Here is a 25,018-nt window from a genome sequence, read left to right on the forward strand (position 1 = left end):
TTCTGCATTATTGATAAACGTTTGGTCCAAGAGAAAGCCAAAGAAAGATGGGAGTGGAGAGAAAGTGTAAGAAACCTACCAGGAAGAGAAATTGCTGTGGGAAGAAGTACTGTAGGTGTACTTAGAGAGCAGGCAAGCTGCCAAAACAGCAAGAAAGGCTCACTGTATAGAGGACTAAGACACACTTGGGCAGATATAGAAGAAATAGGAGCCTCCTACACTGAACTCAACACGGATCAGCAACACCAGACACTTTTATTTATTCAAATGCTGCTGCACATGGAGCCTACCTTGGATCAGAACAGCAACAGTAGTGACCGACTGGCCTCACCTCCAAACAACTTTGGACTCTCCCATTCAAGCTGTGAGAGGACATACCAACCCATAAGATTGGGAGTTTTCTGCATTGCAAGAGAATTTAGTTGGATAATGAGAAGACATTCCTATATATTATGTCTATGATTGATTTCATTTCTAAAGTTGAAGATGATTTTATGAGATCTTTCCCATTTAAAAGGATTCTAGTACCTAAATTGTTTAACAGCACATATAGCCACTGCTCCTCACTTGTATGTTAATAGACTTTCCCCAAGTTTTGAAATGTGGGCTCATTTATTGACTTATTTGATGACTCTGTATATACAGTGAAACCTTCAAAGTCACACACGATTTGTTCTTTGACGGTGGGATATTTTATTTAATGTATTTCATGTTTCAAATTGAACTGCGAAACCAGACACTTTATCACAAAACATTTTTTTCCGGCTCACAACAATCACGTTCACTGAGCTGAATATATGGTAATATCAACAAGATGCAAAGTTTATTGAAATTTGAATGTACCATTATCTAAATCACTGTTTCTCAACCCTAGTCCTTGAGGCACACTATCCAACCTGTTTTCCATGTCTCCCTATTCCTACGCAGCTTAGGATCGTTATATCTTCTCCAGAGCTTGCTGATGAGCTGTCATTGGAATCAGCTGCGTTGGAATAGGGAGACATCAAAAACAGGCTGGATAGTGTGCCCCAAGGACCCAGTGTTTTATTTTTTAGCTTGCCTATAGAAAATACCATAATGCAATAAACTGCAATTTTCATACAAATCCAATGGCAAAAATAATTTTGTTCGTGACAAAGTTATCTCAATCGCCCATCAAAATTGTCTGTACAAATACATGCGCACACGATGTATGTAGCTACACATGCCACTTGTGTGTATAGTCCTCCCACGTGACGACCAAGCAATCAAATCGTCTCATGCAGCAGTTTGTGAATGCAGCAATGAGGCAGCCATACGTACGGTAAGAAGTTCAAGTAAATTCAGGGTTAATGTGTTTTAAAACAAGAATACATCAAGAGAAACGGAATTAAAGTGGTTTAAGTGATAATATCAGTTCATTGATGTGGTTTGTTTTGGTAACATTTTGTTTAGGGAAGTCTTAAGATTCATGTTTTTGTTTTAAGATCGATCTACGAAGTACTTGGAACTAAGATTTATTTTTACTATACCTCGGCTTGAAGACATTTTTATAAACTGGACAATGTATTGGAAAAAAAAAAAGCCATATGGTCTAATAATAGCCTACCTAGTGGAGTAAAAACAAATCTTGTTCAAACTGACATTATTATTATTATTATTATTATTATTATTCATTCCAAATCAAGTCAACACGTCCATGATGGTTTTAACGTTGTCTTTAGTTTATTTGCGTCTGGCGCACTCGTCTCCGTTCAACCTAAAATTGTCTTAACACGTCATCACACGCGACCTTTTTACACAAATTTACAGTTTTAATCTGCAGCAATTACAAATTACGTGTATTGTTTATCTTAATGACTACATCAGAGCGTATTTGTTTTTGTCTTCGGAGTGATTTAAAAGTTGAGGTCACACTTACACGATGATTGCAATAAATTAAAATTGGGAAGAAACTAAATGGATGGCATGTGCAGTTCAACACGAAAATAATCCCCTAAAACGTGAGAGAGCTCTGGTTTTATGTCGTCGCATAAAGAGGACGCCTGGCTGTTCTGTGGAAGTCCGCGGGACTTAAATCAGTGGCACGTTTCAAAGTGACGCGAGGGGGCGGGGGGGGGGGGGGGGGGGGGGGGGGGCTTCACAACATAGTGACGCGCATCAAGCTCCCTGACCGAACGTCCACATGTGCTGCTGCAATGGTACCGTTGAAATGAAAAAATGTTTTGGACTGTTTAATAATTGACAACTATGTGTGTAAGTGTCCATATGGTAATTTAATTAAACGTTTTCATAAATGTAACATTTTTGGGTTAAAAAGAAAGTATACTTTTTTTTTTGTAGTGTTTCTAGTTTAGAGGACCTGATGAACTAACACTCCTTTTGTCTCTGCTGTAGTCGATGCAGTCTTCCGCAGACCCTCTTTTCCTGTGGCTGAGAACCCAGCAGCACCAGCATCATGTCCCACGTCTCCTCCACTGCCAAGCGCTACGCTGGCCCGTCCTACACCAGCCACTACAGCTCCTACACTTCCCCCTTAACCCCGAGCCTTAGCTCCTACGGCGAGCGCAACAGGTTGTCCTCCTACAAGTCCCCTGCCTCGTCTACCTCTTCCTCAGGTTACACCTCTTCCAACTATCTGAGCAGCTCCACGGGCCGCAGCCGCAACTACAGCACCTCCCTGGACCCAGACCGGGGCCGTTTCATCCCACGGACGGACATCCTTGGAAGTAGCAGCAACCGCCGCAGTGAAAGCCTCAGTAGAACCCCTGTCAAGAGCTATGCAGGTTCTGGACTTAGTGGGGGGTCTGCTTACACAACGTACAGCTCTTACTCTTCCCCCTCAGTGCAGTCCAGCTACCTCTCTTCCTCACCGGTGGCCTCCAGAATGTCGCTTAATCGGCGAAAATCAGTATCCCAGAGTGACTTAACCAAGGACTTGGCTGCTCTGGGCCTCAATGACACCGCCTCCTCTTCCTCCACCAGCCCGTCTTCCTCCTCCAGTGCCACGAGGAGCTATCGCACTCGGACCAGTGAGGTGGCTAACACGTATGGCACTAACTCCTCAGGCCTGCCACGGAGCACTACTACTCAGGAGGCCCTCTCATGGAACTCGACCAAGGAAGGCTTCAGTAGCAGCAGCAGCAGATCACACAATTCTTCAGCGTGGGAGCCAAGTACGAGTGGAGTATGTACAGTAAGACCGCCGTGTTTTTGCACACACTGAATTGAAATGATGGCACTGTTAATACTGATGTGTTCACATATAACGCCCCAAAAGCTTTGTAGCTTGTGCAAACAACTACTGAAATAGAACAGACTCCGAAGCTACACATTCTCAACCGTTGCCAACTGAATAACAGCAATCTAATCATATGGAAACCGACAGTAATCGTTCAAGGCTGCATAGAGTAAGTGGCTTGGGACAAATGACCTCTTAACCGTGGATGGCTGACCTTTTCTGACCCAATGCAATCAGCTAACTTACACCTCCGACTAGCTCGGTCTGTAGGCGTCATCTTTAAATGTTCTATTTGTGACCGAAGCTTCCTCGAGGGCAGAAAACACACTTAACCCACTCCCCTTCGAGGATACCGGGTAGCTCTGATTAGCACATACAGTGCATGTTTGGAGGAGGGTGAGAAAGGGAAATGAGGGTGGAGAGTGGCAGAAAGACATATACACAGTGTTTGTTTATTTTCAGAAAAATATGAGTAGAGGGGAATTTCCAACGTCAAAGGTCCGAAAGCGATAATAATTTCAGACAGAATATGTCAACAAAACGTGCAGTTTAAATTCATCATCACCATCACTTGTCACAAGGCTTCAGCTTGCTGACCATCTAAAAGATTAACTACACATGTGTAATAATAGCTAAAGAACCAGAATACTTACTGCAACATAGCAAAGGGTCTGGCTGCTCTCTATAAAAAGAGCAATATAGTGGATTAATGAATAATTGCACACACATTTTAATTTCAACAAGAAGATGCTACTTATACTATGCTACACAGCACAATTTATCAATGCCAGCAATACCTATAAGCACCACTTGGTGAAAGTATTGCACTGTGAACACTTCCCTGCTTCCTCACCATTACAGTAGTGTCTGTTGACGGTGTTGCAAGGGTGACTAGTTTTACTTTATTTTTGTTTTTATTTTTGTTTCATTCTGCAGCTTGGAACAAATTAATTCACTCAAAATTTTCCATGGAAAAGGTGCTTTTTAAATCAGAACAACTTGAACAACAAATCTGTAAGCAAAATTGTTCTAAAAATCTTGAAACAAAATCTGTATTACCAAAATAATTGTAAATTAATCTTCATGCTCTTGTACAGGGGGTGGCATTTGCGGCCCACCATCCATTTTTCAGCAGCCCGCGGCATATACTAAAATAAATAATAAAAAATAGCAATTGACACAGCCTACAAGATTAATTAGAAAAAAGATGGAAGTGGGCGGAGTGAAAAGAGTGGGTATTGAAAAAATGTATTTATATACTGTAGCGCTTTTCTAGATGTGTAAAGCTACAAATCAAATAAACAGCCTAAAAAACACACAATTTCTCTTCAGAACATAAAGATCATTCCATATTAGAAGCAAAAATTGTTTCTTCCACCTTGTGCCTGGTCAAGGTACAAATTTTGAACATTAATGATCCTCATGTACAGTAACTGTTTTAAAAATGTTAAGCTTACTTCTTGTTTTGGTTCTGAATGTGGCGATAGGATTTGGGCGATGTTCAGTGCAGGGGTGGCTGTAGTCTAGTGGGATACAGGGCCAAGGCCCTGCCAAAATCTTTACAAATGTGGACACCTGTACTTCATTATTTCATTTCTGTTAAAGTAATAGACACATGCTCATCCACTATGTTTTGATCTTTCTCAGAATCAGGTAATCAGCTCTTTCCATATGCTTCAATGTGTGTTGTGATTCCAATACAGTATGATACTCAGTAGTCTGGACACAGTCTGGTGATCACACTTTTCTTCTTGGGCATCTGTAATATTTTTCAGTGACATAAAAATAAACAAAAAAAGTTGAGGCAGAAGATTGGTAATGGTTCACTGTCAATATTATTTTGAGGCATAATATTCAGCTTTGGAAGTTTCACTGTGTTTGCTTTAAAGGGGCAGTGTGTAATCTTTAGAGCCATCTAATAGTGAACTAATTATTCATATTAAAAACCCACTATTGATTTAAATAATATGCAAAACTATCCTATCAACATAATTGTTTGTATAATCGTAGGTCTAGTAATCACTAATTATTAGTGCTGTCAAAGTTAAAGTCAAACTCATTGATTAATCACAAAAAATGTATTACTAGCTTTTTGTTTTTACTAGCTTCTTCCGCTTGTTAACCACTCCGGCTTACGGCTCCGACTATCTCCACCTAGTCGCTCTTGTTAGCTGCTCCGGCTAAATCTGGCTCGCTCTTTTGGCATCACTCGCCAGGGTCCTCGCTGGATGTCAAGTCAGGTCACTTGCCGGGATGCTCATTCACTCACACAAAATAAGAATTGGTGAAAGTGTGGTCTCTCTGAGTCACCGTAGCGCTTCATCTGCATATTATTATATAGCGAGTAGCGACATCTAGTGGTGAACTTTTATACACTGTCGCTTTAAACAGCTCTAAAGATTGTTCAAAATGTTGTTACTGAGAATATGAGAGCCTCTCATACAATATTTTGGGAACTGATGATCATGTAATTGTGGGACTCCTGACTGCCCCCCCCCCCTCCCCCAACACACACAAACACACACGTGACATGTGACAATCCTTTTATATCGCTTATTCAATTAATTGCCACAGGATGCTGTAGCCTATCCCAGGTGAATTGTGAGAGGTACTAATCACCAGTCAATCTCAGGGCTGACAGAGAGACAGACAACTATCCATCCATCCATCCAATTTCTTTACTGCTTGTCTTTACGGACAGTTTGCCAGTTAATAGCAGGGCATACATCGACCAGCAACCGTTAAAGATTAGATTAGAGTCTTGAATTAACCTCTGTTTGGTGACCATGGTGTACTTGGCTTTAATCCAAAGTCAGCTGGGATAGCCTCCAGCCCACAAGCAACCCTAATGAGAACAAGCGATATAGAAAATGGATTACACATTGGGGCCATTGCTTGTGCAATGGTTCACATAGCTGCCTTTGTTGCCATGTTTGATCTATTCCCACTCAGCGCTTCATTTTCTACCTTCAAGTGACCGACCGTGACTATGATAGACTCCAGATGCGCTACAGTTAAGTGCTGCGGAGAATGTACAGTGTGGATGTCATGCTAAATACTGAGTGCTCTGTATTTGTATCTGCGCTCGAGTATAAAAACTGCAGCATCTTGATTTCCGTGCAAGCCTTGTTTTGCCTGTTTGGGAATTTGGTAGACAAATCAGCACCACGGTGAGCATTATGGCTTACAGAGGGTGTTTCCTTTGACATGTGCGTGACACACCTGGCAATTTGGTGACAGAAAGTGGACATTACACCTGCTCGAACCACGTCTAACTATTGAAGCAGGTAGTGTAACGAGATTTTGGTGAATTTGATCGGTTATTATTATTATTATTATTATTATTATTATTATTATTATCAAAATCACCCCCTGGCCGCGGCACAACTATGGAGATGGGCAGGTGTGGGGTGACACATGGACATGAATGATCGAGGTGGAAGGCAGTCTCCAAGCGCCAAAATCACAGATCTGTGACTCCAACTTTACATCATCTGACTATGGAGATCTGCTTGCACTCCCTTAAAAATGCACTTTATTTCATCAGTTACTTCTTCCGCCATGTCAAGGACGAGGTGGGCATTCCGTCAATATGCCAGAAATGACCAGTTGCCAAAAAAATATCACGGGAATGTTCAGAGACAGAGAGGGGTGGGTATAATCTAAGTGGGGATTTGAAATTTAAGAAGCAAAAGGTTCAAACAACAATGAGAGGTATCTGCACATCAAGGTGTGGTGTGACTTTGTATGGAGATTAATATCAAACAAAGTAGAAATATAAATGTGTTTAAAAAGAAGTATAAGAAGGTATTATAGATAAGTACAGAGAAGAGGAAATATGTTAGATATGTACATATGATGTAGGACTGAGATGTAGGTATAAACAAAGCTGAGAATAATTATATACAAACTTTTGTATTTATACGAGTGATTATGTCTTTTGTAGTATGTTTGTGTTATTCATTTATAAGGATATAATAGGTATATTATGTTTATGTTTTTTTCACGTGGACTTATAACATTTGGGGTTGTACTTGTATAGGCTATAAATTGTAAAAAGGGTAGGAGTTCAAATAGTTTATACTTCTTCCTAAGTGCTTTGTGTTGTTGATGTTTTTTTTAAATTCAATTTAATTAAATTTTTATCTTTTTTTTTTTATACATGTTCGATATAAATTAATTAATTGAGAACACTTGTCGTCTGCCCCACACAGGAATGCCCTTTTTGTTAACGATTGACGGGAAACTTCGAAACATTGACGACCTAAGCATTGCCGGAAAGGGGTTTTCGTCTGTCAATGTAATAATCATCAACCCATCAATAAATTCTGCAATCTGGACGTCCCATTCTGCTAATGGATTGGAATGACGAATGATGGAGTATTGACGGATGCCCACTTTGAAAGACGGAAACATTGACGGACGCTCATTTTTCTGAGCAATCGACGAATGACTGATTGTGACTATAATGCGGTTCGGCTTGAAATATTGATGGATTGACAATGACGGAAGGGTGTGTCGCTTGATGACAATTACCAAATGACGGACGCTCAAAATTCATTGCCTTGCCGGCCCCTCAGCCCTCTATTTTCATGTCTAGTGCAAATCGGGTGCGGGGTGCAGTAAAAACCTGAGACTGGGAATTTGGTATTTTTACAGATGCACTTGTGCAGTTAGCAACCAGTGTTTTGCTCAATTGAGGGCATGAACACAGTCAACTTGATTTGCCATGCATCTTGTGCATAGTCTGTATCTTGCAACATGATATTCCATACAATTAATATACATTAACTCATTCACTGCCATTGACGGCTATTGACGTCAAAAATTAATTTGAACTATTTCTATTAGTTTAAAAAAAAAATCCACTTTTGTTTACAAGAGTATGAAAACCTAGAAAAAATATATATTGTACATTTAGAACAGATATAGAATTTATGATTAATTGTGAGTTAACTGTTGAAGTCATGTGATTAATTACAATTCAAAAATAGCAGTGTCGGGCAATTAAAATCGTAATTAATTGCATGACTTCATGAGTGAACTCACGATTAATCAAAAATTTTATATCTGTTCTAAATGTACAATTAAAAAAATTCTAGGTTTTTATACTATTGTTAACAAAAGTGGGAAAATTTTAAACTAATATAAATAGTTTAAATGAATTTTTGACGTCTATAACCGTCAATGGCAGTGAATGAGTTAAAATAGCCTATGTCGTGCAATAATTAATGTATGATTAGCATTAAGTTATCACTACTGAACTGGCACTGCACCAAAACTGTACTGTAATGTAAAATATCCAAAGGGTTTTCAACCTTAAATTGACCTTATAGTGAGTTGTCAGTCAGTCATTACATTTTTTTATGTGAGTTTATACTATAGAATAGAAGTGTTGCAAAAAGTTTATAGATTTTTTTTTTTATGGTTTATGATTGACTACATGAGAAAGAAAAAAATATCTAATATGATACTGTATTAAGGCTCCCCAATTTGTACTGAAGACATCATTCTGTTCCTGAAGTTACACAGAAGGCTTCATTCTGTCCTGGGAGCCTCCCACACATTCCCTTGAACTTACACGAGTGTTTTAACAGCATTTGTCAGCATTTAATCTTAGCGTAGGAATGTTGATCCAAGGTCCATTGTCAGTACATATTCATCATTGGCTTTCCAGTTGCACCTTACGACATAGTTTGTCCTTTAAAAGACGGCTGGCTATCCTGTTGTTTTCCTATTCCGTTCAGAAAATACAAACCAATCACTTGGTACTGGACGTCTCAATCCTCCAAGATCAAATTGCAGAGACTATCATTCAGCTCTATTTATTAAGATGACTGTTCAGCTCTTCATCATAAGCATGCTGACCGTTTAGAAGATAAATACTACATTATCTCCCAGATTACATTGGAGTCCGCATGAGCCGATTCTAGCCTCCTACATATAGACTCCATGCCTGTTTGTTGTGTACACAGAGATTGAAACTTGAGATTCCTGTTAGGAACACTGTGTGCCTTCGCTTCTGAAAATTACTTTGAAATCTAAAGGCGGAAATATATGCCACCAAAGAATTTATATCACTTTGAATTGGAATCATTGCATTGAAAAACGGATTCTGAATTTTACAATTTGTAATTTGCAACTAAATTCTAATACACTTGAAACTGAATTTAAAATTAGGAAATGTATTTACATTTATCTGAAACTGTATATGAGGCTCACTGAAAATTCAATTACCGGTATGTTGTATTTCCACATTCCGTTTTCCAGTTACAAATTCCGTTCTTCTCAACACAAATTCAGTTTGTTCGACAGATATCTGGGTACTTGAAAGAAGAGCAGTTGATTTCACATACGCAGATCTCCTCTTCAACCAAACAGCACCTTCATTTTTAAGCAAGTGACACGGGGCTCTCTGGAAAGTGGAATCTCCGAAGCAGCTCTTAAGTCTTAAGCCTTGTAACATTTTCTTTAACCTTTGTGGTTTATGTCATCGGGTGTGGGAGGGATGAAAAGGTGCTTCCTTTCACATAAGGACAGTGTTTTGTTTGCAACATATGACAACAAAGTATGTGTGTCTCGATTTCCATTTTTTTCTTTTTTCTTTTCCGCTTATAGAAATCACGTTTGTCCAGACATTTTAATGTTGGGTTTATTCAGTGATCAGTAGTTTTTTACTTGTATATATAGCTGAAAGATAAAGATTGCCCCTTGTTATTAACAGCTTATTGCCAAGATCCCTTGGCTCAGTCAGTTGAAAGTCACACTTGTTTGTCATTTGACCATATGACAACATAGAAAAATACAAACACGATATCACTTCTGAAAATTGCCTTGAATATACAGCGTGTATGAAAACTTCATTTTGCTATTTTAAGTCACAACAACAACAACAACAACATTACAGTTCTTCCTGGTCACATGTCCTGACCCTAGCCTAGATAACGAAATATTACTGCTGTCCGGTGTCACACTCTGTATTCCCTTAAAGCACAGGTGCCAAAGTCCGGTCCTTGGGGGCAGGAGTATCTGCATGTTTTAGAGGTTTCCCTTGTCCAACACAGCTAACTCAAATGATCAGCCCATCAGCAAGCTCAGTAGAAGCCTGATAACGATCCTGTTCATCAAATCAGGTGTGTTGGTGGAGGGAGACGTCGAAAAACAGGCATGACAGTGGCTATCGAGGACCAGGGTTCACTGCTCCTGAGTTTAAGGAAGGGACTACCGTAATTTCATTCAGCAAACTCAACTGTTGCTCCTAGTCCCATGTCATGCTCTAAACATTATTATGGAGTAGTAAAGTAGTATGTCCATCTCCCAATTACACTGCTTTAGATAAAGACATATTAATCTGGAAACTGAAAGTAGTCTGAATACTATGCCAGTAGACTCTTTGCACATATGGCCATGACATCATACTGTATCTGTTGCGGATAATAGTTTTGTCTCTAGTTTAGTAGATTATCACCAAACCATAGTCATATGCTATATTCACATCGCAAGTCATTTCCAGTTCTTTTACCCATATGTACAGTTGACCGCTACCGCAGAATCACATATTTGCATATTAAGGGGGGAAAGTATTTTTTCCCCAAGGTTTTTCTTTCCCCATTTTTCTCGATGATTTTCATGGAAAATGTTAATTGAATTTTTTTCCAGCGTCAATTTTTTTTTCAAATCCGACCTCGGCCTCCTTCGTAGTGGATATAAATCAGTTTTGTATCCGATGTGACTGCAGTGCGGACACTCAGGTTGCGCTCATCTGACATACGTCATCAGAAAAAAATATGCACTGCTCCCATGCAGTGGTGGCAGGCTTGGTATGGTGGGAGGCATTAGCATGTAAACAAAGGAGCGAGGACCTAGGCAGTTCGAAATAGAGGAATGAGATCAGCTTCTACACACAGGACCATATTTTCGTATCTAAATATCGTTTTGTCCTTTTTAACAAGCTATAAAAGTGTTTAAAAAAAAACATACATACTACTTGGTTCAAATTTAATATTTTAACAAGAAAAAAACAGTAACATCCTCTTTTAACTCAAAACTTTTTTTAATCCACCCTATCCCCCCAACTACAGGTTCTGAGCAAGCTAGCATGAGCTTTTGCCATGTGCATGTATTATGCATTAAAGCCAATGTGCCATCGACTGGATGCCTATTACTCTGGCCAACAAATACTGTATTGTGGTGAGTGACCTAAAAGGAGATAGACATTCAGCAAGGAACTACCGGTATGGCTTTAAGGCAGGGGTGGGAGTATGATGTTTCTCGTTCAAAGGGATGAGAGAGATCAAAGGTCTTGGAAACAAGTCAGTTTTGTGTGGAGAGTAAAAGAGATTTGGCTTGCCTTTGTTTCCTTGTCTTATCATTCCATAAATGACTTCCGTTTCTTTGAATTTCCTCTAGTTTTTGAGATATCGATATTTTTCACAATTACTTGATTGATAATTAATGTTCTTTGAAATGTTATGAAATGTGCTTTGATCATTACTAAAAGTAGTGTTTGTACTTTGACGTCACCTGTTGTGTTTACTGCTAACATTGCTGAATTTACTGCATTCAAGAAACACGATTTGCATAGAAGGTTCTCTATGATGGTGATTGCCGTCTTTCACCATCTCGCTTCAGAAATGAAAGAATACTGTATGGACACAGATACAGTCTCATCAAAGTTGTAGTATAAAAAGACTAAGAGAATTCTGTGGTGACCGACAAGGGACAAACATTCACCAGGGGCGGCCTACACCTTTAAGGCAAGGCTGGGAGAATTACGTTGCTTGTTTCAAAGGGAGCGAGATCAACGGGTTGAAACTTCTTGCTTGCTGTATGAATAGTTTGGTGTAGAGAGTAAAAAGATATGACTTGCCTTCACGTCCTCATCTCATTTCCACTATACTAATGTCATAGTTTGCCGATTATTACCATGCGGCTGCCGTGGCATACCTGTTTTTTAAGGCTTAATGTTGTGTGTAATTGTGTGTGCATTTTTTTAGCTGCAAAATGTGAACACGCCCTCCCCCTTATCAGATGTGATCTGGTGCCAAAACACTAAGCACCCCTAAACTTCCGATCCTAGAATTGCCCCTGCTATGCATATTTAAGCAGTGTACAAGAGCGTTTAGTGTGTATAAATCCTACGGGATTTTTTTCCATTTTTGTATGTGTAGGCCCCTATACTGTAATTTGGTATCACTGCGTCATCTTGCTCAAGGTTGGTTAAGTGTAGGTGTCTGCCATTATCAATTCAGGCCTGTGTGGTCTTCTTCGACCACAGCCTGAAGACCTCCTCCTGAGGTCTTTACATCAGTGCGGGGGGAAGCTGGTCTCTGACATAGACTGCTTGGCGGGACTCGGAGGCGGGCACTGACGTCTGTGGTAGGCGGTCCGTGTTTAGGGGACGTTAAAGGAAAGGGGTGGATCGAGCGAGCTGACAAACGGAATGATATTAATTTTCAGAGATAGTACTCTGTTTAGGTGAAGGCTGATACAACTATTGCCAAAGCGGATTTTGGGGGGTTGGTTATTTCTATTACCTGTACTTTTTTTCTCATCCTCTCCTTGTAAATTCACTAGGTGTTGTAAAGAGGAGGTTTAGGAGGAGATTTATATTTGGCGTTTTGCTGTTTTAATGAATGACAGAGCGTGTCACGCACGACGCAGCATCAGAAACACGGCAGTTAGCCAGCAGGAGCGCGTTCTAGACTACCGGCACTCGTCGGCTCCATTCTTCCTTCAGCATGCCGAGCATGAGACAGACATACACGGTGACCGTTCCCGAGGAACCGCCGGCAGCCGCGTTCCCCTTTCTTAAGCAAGAGATGAGGAGAAAAGGCAGCATGTCAGGCTCGGCGCTCGTCTCGGCGTTCGTGGGGCTCCTCATTAACCAAGCCAAGGTAAGAGAGAGAGACACGGTGCCCGCTACGTTCTTGTTATGTCACGCAAATGAATCCGATTTCAAACACGAGCGTTTCATTTTGAAATTGTTTTTTTCTTTATTTTTCTTGTTTTTGATTTCAGTAGTTCTGTCAAGGAGTAACATTAACATTTTGTGAATGACTGCTTTTCGAGCTCAAATCCGGCTCAAGTACGTTAACAAGCAGTCACGCAGTTCCACTCATATATGTTGTGTTGCGTCTGACAACTGCGGGGGTCAGTAAATGTATGCGTAACGACGTTGGTCATTCACAAAAGTCACGTTGTAAAGACTGCTGGTGTGTTATGTATTTTCTGGAAAATTGTGTCAGGTTAACGTTAAGTATGAGAGTCATTTGCAGAGGTAAGCCGCTCTCTTAAGCCGCTGTACGCCAGTGTGTCAGGAGCTAGCAAGGCCCGCACTAGCAGGTCACTCGTTATATAACCAGGCTTAATCCTCAACATAGGCTACACTACAACTGCTCTTACTACTGTACTGCTTGCTCTTCATAAAGACAGAGAAACCCCAGCAAAACAGGGCATTCCTTCATGCTTTGGGATATTGTTATATTGGCATAATGCACATGTGCCAAATATATAATGTACTCCGTTGTTCATACTAGTGTTTAAAGTAAAATATTCATGATCAATGAAAGGACTGGTGAAGGGTTCTCCAAGAATTGTACTCACGTGAGATGGGGGAGGGACACGTCTTGTTATGTTTACTTGATGATAACACTCAAATGTCACAGAGGGCACCAATGGTTTGTTAGGGGGCAGCCAAGTACTGTTTTTGTGCCCTTGCTGTTAAGATTGTGCGAGCATATATGTATGGAAAGGTACAAACACCTACGTTGTAATTAACCCTTATGCATTGCATTACATTTTAACGTGGATTACAGTGTTAGTAGTACAGGGATTTCATTGCTAACATATCAATGTGTCAGTTAAGGTTTAAATAGCCTAATTAACCACCACACTATGTTATGGTCAAATTTACCCATTTTAAAGTTTAACGTTATACTAAAAAGTCATGACTAATTTTAATGAATGAAATTTCTGCTTCGCTTTATACATGTAGTTAGCAAAACAGTCCTAACATGCTAAAGATCAATTTGAAAATTATTTTGCTTTTCTTGATAAACAAATGTGAGACAACTGTGTTGTCAAATGGTTTAAAAAAAATAATAATGCTATTCCCAAGCCGCAGCGTTGTGTTGAGAATGCCATGTGCCAGCTTCTGTTATGTAACATTAAATCATATTAGCGTGGCCATGGACTCTGGGGCTAGCCAGTGATTGCAGCTTGCTTGGCACGCTTGATGTTTTGTTGTCACTGTCCACCTGCTCCCCCCCCCCCCCCCCCCCCCGTCAAACGCCTTCATGTCCTCCGCTCCTCCCTCCCCTTGTCCACAACCAGCGTGGCAGGGGAACGTGCTCTGTCCTCCCTCTGGCGTGTGTGTGTTGTCTATCAGAGACATGTGCATGCAACTACATGAGGGTGTGCGTCCAGTGTATGTGTATGGTTGTCTCTGAACATGTGCAGCAAGCCCCACGGGACACTAACACTGGAAACAACTGCACTGTTCTGCACTGTGGTGACCCACAAGGGATAGACATTCACCAAGGATCTTCACTTTGAAGGCAGGGGTGGGAGAATGACATTGCATGCAGAGAGATCAAAGGGTTAAAGGGCTAAAGTAGCTTCTTACCTGCTGTGTGAACAGTTTTGGTGTGGAGAGTTAGGAGACATGGTTTTCCCTTCACATCCTCATCTCATCATTTACTGTATCTCCACAGCACTGTGTTTAATACAGACTGATAATTTGGCATCTTACCCCTGTATTACCTTACTGATGATATAATTAATAATAATAATAATAATCCCAACCCACATTCATTGGTATTGTGATATTTACAAGATGGGGGGGGGGGGGGCACGACACGACACGACACGACACGACACGATACGATACGACACGATACGATACGACACGACACGACACGATACGACACGACACGACACGACACGACATAATTGATGTACCTAACCTTATTTAACAACATGCACTACTCCAAGGATCTACAACCTGTGGCTCTGGAGCCACATATGGCTCTTTATTCCCTCTTCAGTGGCTCCCTGTGGATCTTAAAAAAAATAATAATAATAATAATAACATATTTTTTATTTTTCAGATAAAATATTCTTTACATAAATTAATGACAGAAAAGTTGACAGAAAAAGAGACATAAGGTAGATGATAAACTGTCCATAAAATTGTCAAAAATGTCAAATATTTTGTTTTTATTTTTTTATAAACAATTTTAAAAAAGTCAGAAAACGTTCAAAAAGTAACTATAAAATATCTAAAAACAAAAGAAGAAATCCCGAAAATTACCCTGAAATGTTGACAAAATTGCCAAACATGTCAGAAAATTGATAGCAAAATAGGCAGGGAAAAAAGTAAAAAATGTGGAAGAAAATAAATTGGACGCAGCATATTTCTGTGTTCTGGTGCAGCTCTAATTAGCTATACATTAAACTAACACTAACACTGTTCCGTTCATCACAATGTTGAAATGTCTTGCGGGGGGGGGGGGGGTGGGGGGCGACACGATACGATACGATACGACACGATACGATACGACACGACACGACACGACACGACACGACACGACCCGACATAATTGATGTACCTAACCTTATTTAACAACATGCACTACTCCAAGGATCTACAACCTGTGGCTCTGGAGCCACATATGGCTCTTTATTCCCTCTTCAGTGGCTCCCTGTGGATCTTAAAAAAAAAAAAAAAAAATTAACATATTTTTTATTTTTCAGATAAAATATTCTTTACATAAATTAATGACAGAAAAGTTGACAGAAAAAAGAGACATAAGGTAGATGATAAACTGTCCATAAAATTGTCAAAAATGTCAAATATTTTGTTTTTATTTTTTTATAAACAATTTTAAAAAAAAGTCAGAAAACGTTCAAAAAGTAACTATAAAATATCTAAAAACAAAAGAAGAAATCCCGAAAATTACCCTGAAATGTTGACAAAATTGCCAAACATGTCAGAAAATTGATAGCAAAATAGGCAGGGAAAAAAGTAAAAAATGTGGAAGAAAAGGTGGAAGAAAATAAATTGGACGCAGCATATTTCTGTGTTCTGGTGCAGCTCTAATTAGCTATACATTAAACTAACACTAACACTGTTCCGTTCATCACAATGTTGAAATGTCTTGCGGGTCAAGACAGTTTTCTGTTATTTATTTGGCCTAAAATGGCTCTTTTGACAGTAAAGGTTGCTGACCCCTGCACTACACAAAACGATTGTACTAAGTTGAATAAATAATTTTGCTTCATAATAGCAAAACCGCTGGAAATGAAACACTAGAAATATTATGTTATGTGAAATGAATGTTGATTTTCCCCATGATGCTTTACTGTAGTCGGTAGTTCTCTACATGTAGTTTTTATTTTTATTTTTTAGGACTGATTCACAGTGAAATAAACTATTATTCAAGGTCCTCTTTTAATTACTGCATTTGACTCTTTACTAATCAAATAGTGTTAAATGTGTGAGACGGTGAACTGAGCTACAAGTCTTGAGGACTGAACACTGGCATATGATGACTGATTTCATCCCTCAAAAACACTTGCTAGAAAGTGTTCTTGCTAGCACTCACTTGCTGGCTAGAATTTGCGCACACACTCTCTCTCACACCCCCCCCCCCCCCCACACACACACACATTAAGTGACCAAGTGTTACTTGTATGTCGTGGGAGTGGAGACTTAACAGTAGCAACATAAGCAGCCTCAGAGGGAAAGAGAGAAATTGTTGACGATGCCCTGCCAAAGTGAGAGGCAGGTCAGAACAGACTGTTCTGTTGCTTCGTCTCATGCTGGTTTGCCAGCCAATCTGCTCTTGGTGGTCGGCAGACTGGGCACTGCCAGGTGGACCGAGGCGTTCTGCTGCTTCTTTGCCTGTACTTTAGTTTACAGGCCAAGATACGCACAAATAAAGCAGAGGTGGCAACGTGTCACCTGTCAGTGACTTCATTTGTTGGATTGGACAGTTTGGCCAATAAGGCAACAATAGTTATATACAAGGGTACATCTGTTTTAACTTAATTAGTGTACAGTATTTAATTTAAGCATTTGTTATAGTATTTGAAAGAGGTTTTCAACAATGTTGTGAAATTATTTAGTTTTTGCACATGGATTTACCGGTAATTATCCTGGGCTTGGCTGGCGAGGAGTCCAGGGTGTACCCCTTCTCTCGCTCAGTCAGCTTGAATAGGCTTGCATCTGTGTCACTAAAATGCAATAATGATCTTAACTCATTCACTCCCAGCCATTTTCACTGAAGCAAACCCCGGCTGTTTTACTGGATTTTCCCTGATTTTGCAAGACCCACAGAATATTGTGTTCGATTGCTATAAAAACATAGAACCTACCAAAAGAAAGATTAGAGTCTCTTCTTTCATCAGGAAAAAAAGTATATTTCTAGCTGTTTCCGTTTTGTAGCAATTAGCATTAGAATATAGCTAAGTTTCATCATTATTCACAAACCTGTTGAAAACACTGGGGAAAATAGCTCTTTGCAACATGGCCCTTGTTGATCTCTTATACTCTGCTGCCTTCTGCTGGCCGTTTTTTGTAATAACTACCATTGCTTTAAGCGACCTCTTCGGGTCAGAGGCTGCATCAATGCTCTAGCATAAAAAACGTATTGATTCGTTTTTGGAACCATGGCAATATTTAAAATATAACATATTTTATACAAGCATTTGCTCCCCAAAACATATAAAAACGTTCTATTTTACGTGTATATACATTACTGTAATCAATGGGACTGGGGCCACATTACTTCTAAAACTCGAATCACAACCAATGATTGTTAAAAAAGTAGAATATTAAATATGCAGGTGTATGGTACTTGCCTGGCATTTACATATTATCTTAAAAATATTTTGAATAGCACCCACCTGACCACAACTCTGGGTGGTTGTGGCTGGTTTACTAGCTGGTCTCCATCTACTACATCATACGCAAGGGGAGATTGTTCATCTTGCAGTTGGTTTTACTGTAAATGCACTTCGCCATGTAGTTCGCACGCATCTCTGTGCACTGTGTTTAAATGGGTTAATGATGGGAGACGCTTCAATTGGCCGAGAGTTGGCTGCATTCTCTCTCATGACGGTGCAAAGCCCTGTTCTAACTGCGCTTGTCTAGTAAAATACCAAAAGAAAGAAAACTTCACCCATGCACACAGTTCGACTGCACTTTGCACTAGACTTGCGCTAGGTACGAAAATCGGGCCCATGGAGTTTAAGTCAAAGTGAGGTTGAGTCTTTCATATGTTTTGGCCAAGCAAGTCGTAAGTCATCAAATCAGCGACTTAAGTCTACTCGAGTCCAATTCTTGTGACTCAAGACCCCCACCTCTGCGATTTGTATACAGATTTCCCGAGTGAGGAAGCTACCATCATGCATGATGACGTATGTGGCCGTGTGAGGCTCCATGGCTTGGGTTGCCAAATACAGAATCCGGAATTTGTTTTGTGGGATTCCTTAGATTATCGTTGATGTAAACACAGAATGTCTTCTGCGCCAGCCAGTTACATTTTTCATATTGGTGGGTGAATTTATAGTCAAGCAGAAAAGTGATTCATTGATTAAAAAGGTTGAGTGTAAAAAAGCAGCATGTGAGGTGACCTTGCACTGATCCATTTCCTCCACTCCAAAATAACCCACCATCAGATCTCCATCTTTGAATTAAGTGAGCACATAGATTGGACAGATTATACTCATTATAACCACACTGTCGGGTACCTGCCAAAAGGACATTTCCTACGTCCCTTGTTTCCGGCTTTAGGAAGGAGTTCAACCGGATTCCTGAAATGCCCTTTCCAATTAATGTTGCCAATGCTTTTAGGCTAAAGGAGGATCTGGGTTTGTGAAGTAGTTCAGCAGTAGCCCAGGGTGCTTTCTGGCATTTATGAATGAAGCATTTATACTAAGTTTCCCCGTGGGTCACCTCTTTAGTGGACAGTATGTATACATCTGCCTGCTCATGTGGAACTACTGGAATGTGAGGCCATATGATCCCTCTTGTGACTCTTTATCACTTATCTTTTTGACCATGCACCATTTCTTTTACACAGGATAAGTAGAGTATACAACATGTATTGTACTTGACATTGTCAAATGCTCCTGATGAATGTATAAATTGAATGGCGATGTAGGCAAAAATCAAAAACATTTTTTGCAGTGCTGCTGATAACACTGCTGCCTGCCGCAGCCAAAGTGTATACATGAGTTTAATCCACTACACACACGCACGCACACACACGCGCAAGCACACACACGCACACGCACCCCCCCCCCCCCCCCACACACACACACACACACCATTGCCGCTTTAAACTGCTTACGTCTGAGAATCACCGCAGCATTTGCATAACGGAATTAGCTGTCATTATGGTCATGCTACCGGCAGGGATCAGAGCATGAGCCAGCCATTCCCATTCATGTCCCAATCCTTTTTCACGCGGTGCTTAGGAAATGGATATTGAGAAGTGTAATTGCATTTTGTTTTGTGTCACATCATATCACAGGAATTGACAAGCGGCTTAAATCAACTTAGTGGAAACTGCTGAGATTTTTCACCTTGAAAGTGAACTAGGGACAATTTATATAACAACTACAATATTTCAGACTGTACATTACTGAGATATGAAAATCTTCAATGATGTCTTTAATGTGTGAGTTTAATGAATTAATTATATTGCTTAAAATAACCACTACTACCACTACAGTTGTTACCACAAGATGAAAATATTGGCTTAGTTGTCCTGGTCTCATGCCAATAAAACTCAAAATTTTTTTAGTTTGAAGGCTTGTAAATCACATACACTGAGTCACACACTCTCAGCCCTCTCACTGTAATGTCCTCTAGCACTGCATCGTATAAAAAAAAAAAAAGAAAGAAAGAAAGATAAGAATAGCGTTGCTACAGAGACAGAGCTGGGATGATGTTTTCCGAGCTGTGACGTCAGCCAGGCTTAGGATCAGCCAATAGCATGTAGACGAGGAGGCACAATCCGACCACGGCATCACTCAACACAGTGCAGCGTCCTGCATGTGTGTGTGGGTGCATGTGCGTGCACATGTGGATGTGGCACTGTATCTTATGAAATACAATTTGAGGTGTCCAGAGAGGATGGAGTTTTTATTGAGGCTTGTCAGACAAATGTTTGATGGAAATGCTTCATGTACTACCATCAGGCGTGGGCAAACAATATTAGTGAAAACATTAACACCATCCGTCAGCCTTTTTTCTACACCGTGGACATCAGTGCTCAAAATATGATGCTTAGCTGATTTGAGTGTCTTTAAGAGCGTTGTTTTTACTTCAAAATGTGTGTGTTTTGACCATAAACCAGTCCCTACATTTCAGTTTATTGTAGATTAAGTATTTTACAGTAATGCTGTTTGAATTCACGATTTACAGTACACCAGATGAACTTCTGTAAGTCAGAGACAGGCATGATTGTTTGAGGTCTGTCCTGAAAATATGATTTTAAAGGTATCAAGTGGTGAATAATGATATGGAGCTTCATTAAATTCTAGCTCTGCATCTTCAAACAGGGCACATTCCTTATCAACCCCCTGACTATGTGTTAGTTCTTCTAGCCATTCAATTATATAACCACTGCAACTTATGTAATGGAATTTAGCAGCATTATGTGACAAGTTTTCTACAATTTTGCATTCGGTCAAGAATGTGAAAATGTGGTAATATAACACAACAGCTGTTGTGTCAATTTATAAATAAATAAATAAAAAGCCTAAATCCTGATTTGACTGCGAAAAATGTGCATGAGTTGGGACTATCTTCCTCAAGATATTGTGATCTGTTATCGTCTGTTGATGAATAAAGCTCTGCAATCCGAGAGGGACAAAAAGGACCTCCAGTCATGTTGGCCACCTGACTGTCATTGCTAGACCAAGACAACACCCAGCCATCCATTTTCTGTACCACGGAGCGATGGAGCCTAGCGCTGCAGACTTTAAGCGAAAGGCAGATTACATCTGGATGAATGGTGGCCAATCACAAGGCACATATTGAGACCACATCATTAGTCAAATAAGAAACATGTGACTATAACACATTAAATAGACTCATTTTACTCCTGGTTCTATTTTTATATGTCGAAACAGTTCAAACATGAAACTAAATGATACATTTTATACAATATTGTGTACAAGTACTTATTATTAAAAGCAAATGTATATGTCTGGATCATCATTCTAATTTTTATTTTCACCTCGTGTATATTATTTCAGTACAGTACATTATTATTGTTCCAAAATGCAAATTGTACACTTGACAAAGTGCATTATTTACCTTCAAGGTTTGATTGAATACTGTGCGTTTGTCTTTCAGAACTCAAAAAGTGCCCAGGGATTGGTGGGACTGAAAAACCTGGGGAACACAGTGAGTACAGCTCCCACTTCACTACAAATAATTTGACATAGTGTCTGGGAAAGGGAGAAGTTGTACAGGCTTGCACTTATTGCAGTTAGTGTGTTAAATGTTATCAGTTTGTTGACATCTGCCTCCACCAGAGTGGGGGGTCTTGAAGAGTGTGCTAAGCAACAGGCTTCGCTAGGGTTCCTAAAATAAATGGGATTTGTGTGTTGCTCTTTGTGTGAGGTTAGCTCATCGGGGCACTCATCGGGGAACTCTGAACTCTGGACCGAGCAGCACTCATTCTCTTTCGCTTTGACCAGTTTGAGCCTGCCAAAGTGCACATTGCCTTTGTGCATGTGACCACAGCAGCATTGTATGCTGGCGACAACTACTTCATTTTCCCGAGAAGACTTTTGTCTGCAGGAGTACATTTCAGATGGAGATATTTATTTTGTGACGTCCATCACAAAATTTATCAATCTCCAGTTTTTATGGAGCCAAGTGTGAAACGTGATTGATACAAAGTAAAGCTTAGATTAAGTCTTCTAGGGCCCAACATTCCTAATTTTGTGGGCCCAACATTCCTAATTTTGTTTCAAACAAATACAGACACCGTGTATAAATTATCATTTACAATTTTACTTGTTATTTTGCCGGGGGGGGGGGGGGGGGTCTTGCAACTATGACCATTTATCATTCGTCCGTGTAAATCCAAATCAAGAATTAACAAGATTTTGTGAAAACTATTGATCACAGGCACTGATGAAACCATTGTTGATGGAGGTCAAATTTCCCGGTTGTTGCACCAGAAGTTATTATCAACTCAACATGTGATTGTTCAACTTTGAAGGAAATCCAACTGTTTGTTTTGGTTTATTTGTAGTGTTTCATGAATAGTATCCTGCAGTGTCTCAGCAACACACACAGCCTGCGAGACTATTGCCTGCACAACTTGCACCGCAGAGACCTTAACAACAACAGCCGCACCAACACAGCCCTCATGGAAGGTGAAAGACTCTCTGAACACAATCGCAAACATGAACTTGTTCAGACTCTTAACCTCTGGCTTTGATTTGAATCTCTATGAGATTGTGAAGTGCATTTCAATATTATGTCTGTTGGCAGAGTTTGCCAAGCTGATGCAAACCATGTGGTCGTCGACCAGCAGTGAAGCTGTCAGTCCGTCTGAATTCAAAACTCAGATACAGAGATACGCTCCCAGATTTGTGGGATACAAGTAAGCCTTTTTTTTTTTTATAAAAAATATTGTCTGGCTAGTTTGTCTTACAAGCAGTAAGTGAGTAGAGGTCATAGCGCTGAATTATTTTGTGTCTTCTCCAGCCAACAGGATGCTCAAGAGTTCCTGCGCTTCCTCCTGGACGGCCTGCACAACGAGGTCAACAGAGTCACAGTCAGGCCGAGAGGCACAGTCGAAGATTTTGATCATCTGCCGTAAGTATTGTGAGACAACCAGCACAGAAGGCACGATGCCTCTCAAATAGAAGTTTTTGTATGGCAGGACCAGTCTTATTAAGTAGTAGCCAATCAAAACATTTCTTTGCATTAATATGTTCTGTGTGACCCCACTATTCTAAACATGCTATCCTGATTAATATTGATTTTGTGGAATAAGAATTAAGCAGAAAAATACAGTATTAGACTAGTGGAACATAGAACATATTATTGCAAAGAATTAGTTTTACTTGATCCATCCAGCCATCATCTACCGCTTATCCGGAGTCGGGTCGCGGGGGCAGCAGCTTTAGCAGGGAAGCCCAGACTTCCCTTTCCCTAGCCACTTCAGCCAGCTCCTCCGACGGGATCCCAAGGCGTTCCCAGGCCAGTCGAGAGACATAGTCGCTCGAGCGTGTCCTGGGTCGTCCCTGGGGCCTCCCGCCGGTGGGACATGCCCGGAACCTCCAGGGAGGCGTCCAGGAGGCATCCGAACCAAATGCCCGAGCCACCTCAACTGGTAGCGGCTCGACATTGAGTCCCTCCCGGATGGGCGAGCTTCTCACCCTATCTCTAAGGGAGAGCCCGGATACCCTGAGGAGGAAACTAATTTCAGCCGGTTGTATCTGGAATCTTGTTCTTTCGGTCACGACCCACAGCTCGTGACCATAGGTGAGGGCAGGAACGTAGATTGGATTATCGGTCTACCCCTATTGTGTTGGTCCGTCATTGACGGATGCCCAACTTTTGGCGAGTGCTTTATGACACAATGCCTCGAATAAATACACGGACTTGAGCACAGACGTCCGTCGATCTGGGTCAGCACAGACGGTCCTTCTCAATCTGTGTATTTATTCGAGGCTTCACGTCATAAGGCACTCGCCAAAAATGCACACGCACTCGCTGAAAGGTGGACATTTGTCAATGTAACGACGGAAGTGCCCACCTCTAAAACTCTGTTGATTCATGTATCTGGCAATCACAAAATCATTGAACAGCTGAAACCTTTAGTATCTTGTGGAATAACAGCTCCCCGATTTTAAATCACTTTCTGCTTCCTACACACTTGCAAATTAATTAATTTGTGTCCAACAATAAAAATATCTAATATACAATATGTGGCAATCATTCATTGTCAATTTTTTTTGTTTCTTTGCGGATCTTTTAAATTGTTTACCCTCTAGAAATATTCATATTAGCATTTAAAAAGGCACAGTATGAGGATGTGTCTTAATTTATTCTACATTTAAACAGAAACTATAAAACCCTAACCAATCAATTTTAAAATTAGCTGTATTAAAAATAAATAGGGGAAATGTAAACATTTGTTAGTTTTTGTGTGTATTTGTAAAACAAGGCAAAGTGTGTCATGGAGTAGTAATTTAAGGTTGTCTGTTTCTCGGCCTGCGTTAACACTCAGATCAGATAAATGCCCCAATTCTTTTGGATATTATTATACGTTATCTATCTGCTCATCTGAGGGTCAGTGTTAATCTGTGCAACTTCCCTCTGCTGTCATCAAAACAATTATTAAGTTTCTCCACGCTTCATTCTGTATAGTGTGTGTTTGCATCGTCAAAGGTTGTAATGCACATTTAAGCATGCAATGGTTCTCAATTGTAGGGTTCGCTGATTAGTCAAAACAGTATGGACATTAAAAGTGTCTGACATTGTCCATTATCAGGGACGAGGAGAAAGGGAAGAAGATGTGGAGTAAATACCTGGAGAGGGAAGACAGTAAAATTGTCGGTGAGTTGAACTAAGCACGATATCCTTTAACCAGCAATGCAGATGAGGCTGAGGTGTGAACTCTTTTGTTTTTCAGACTTGTTTGTTGGGCAGCTCAAGAGCTCTCTGACCTGCAGCCACTGTGGTTTCTGCTCCACTGTCTTTGACCCTTTCTGGGATCTGTCCCTGCCTATTGCCAAGGTTTGGACACTCAATAT

General features: G+C 40.3%; 1 protein-coding gene across 7 annotated transcripts in view; it reads left to right on the forward strand.

The window, feature by feature from the left end:
* The window catches only part of usp2a (ubiquitin specific peptidase 2a), a 43,728-nt gene that overhangs the window by 13,489 nt on the left and 5,221 nt on the right, over nucleotides 1-25,018 (forward strand). For 4 of the 7 annotated variants that reach the window (XM_086081097.1, XM_086081095.1, XM_086081099.1 and 1 more), the window contains 7 exons: nucleotides 2,377-3,166; nucleotides 21,594-21,644; nucleotides 22,504-22,627; nucleotides 22,746-22,857; nucleotides 22,962-23,072; nucleotides 24,757-24,821; nucleotides 24,898-25,001. In XM_086081097.1, coding sequence (XP_085937223.1) covers nucleotides 2,438-3,166; nucleotides 21,594-21,644; nucleotides 22,504-22,627; nucleotides 22,746-22,857; nucleotides 22,962-23,072; nucleotides 24,757-24,821; nucleotides 24,898-25,001 — 1,296 coding nt within the window. In that variant the 5' untranslated portion in view covers nucleotides 2,377-2,437. Of the gene's footprint in view, nucleotides 1-2,118; nucleotides 2,181-2,376; nucleotides 3,167-12,610; nucleotides 13,117-21,593; nucleotides 21,645-22,503; nucleotides 22,628-22,745; nucleotides 22,858-22,961; nucleotides 23,073-24,756; nucleotides 24,822-24,897; nucleotides 25,002-25,018 lie in introns of those variants that run through there. The other 3 variants (XM_086081100.1, XM_086081098.1, XM_086081102.1) reach the window with 3 other exon arrangements.

Source organism: Leptonotus elevatus, chromosome 7, assembly GCF_054856555.1.
Source record: "Leptonotus elevatus isolate MCC_2025b chromosome 7, RoL_Lele_1.0, whole genome shotgun sequence".
Taxonomy (NCBI): Eukaryota; Metazoa; Chordata; class Actinopteri; order Syngnathiformes; family Syngnathidae; genus Leptonotus; species Leptonotus elevatus.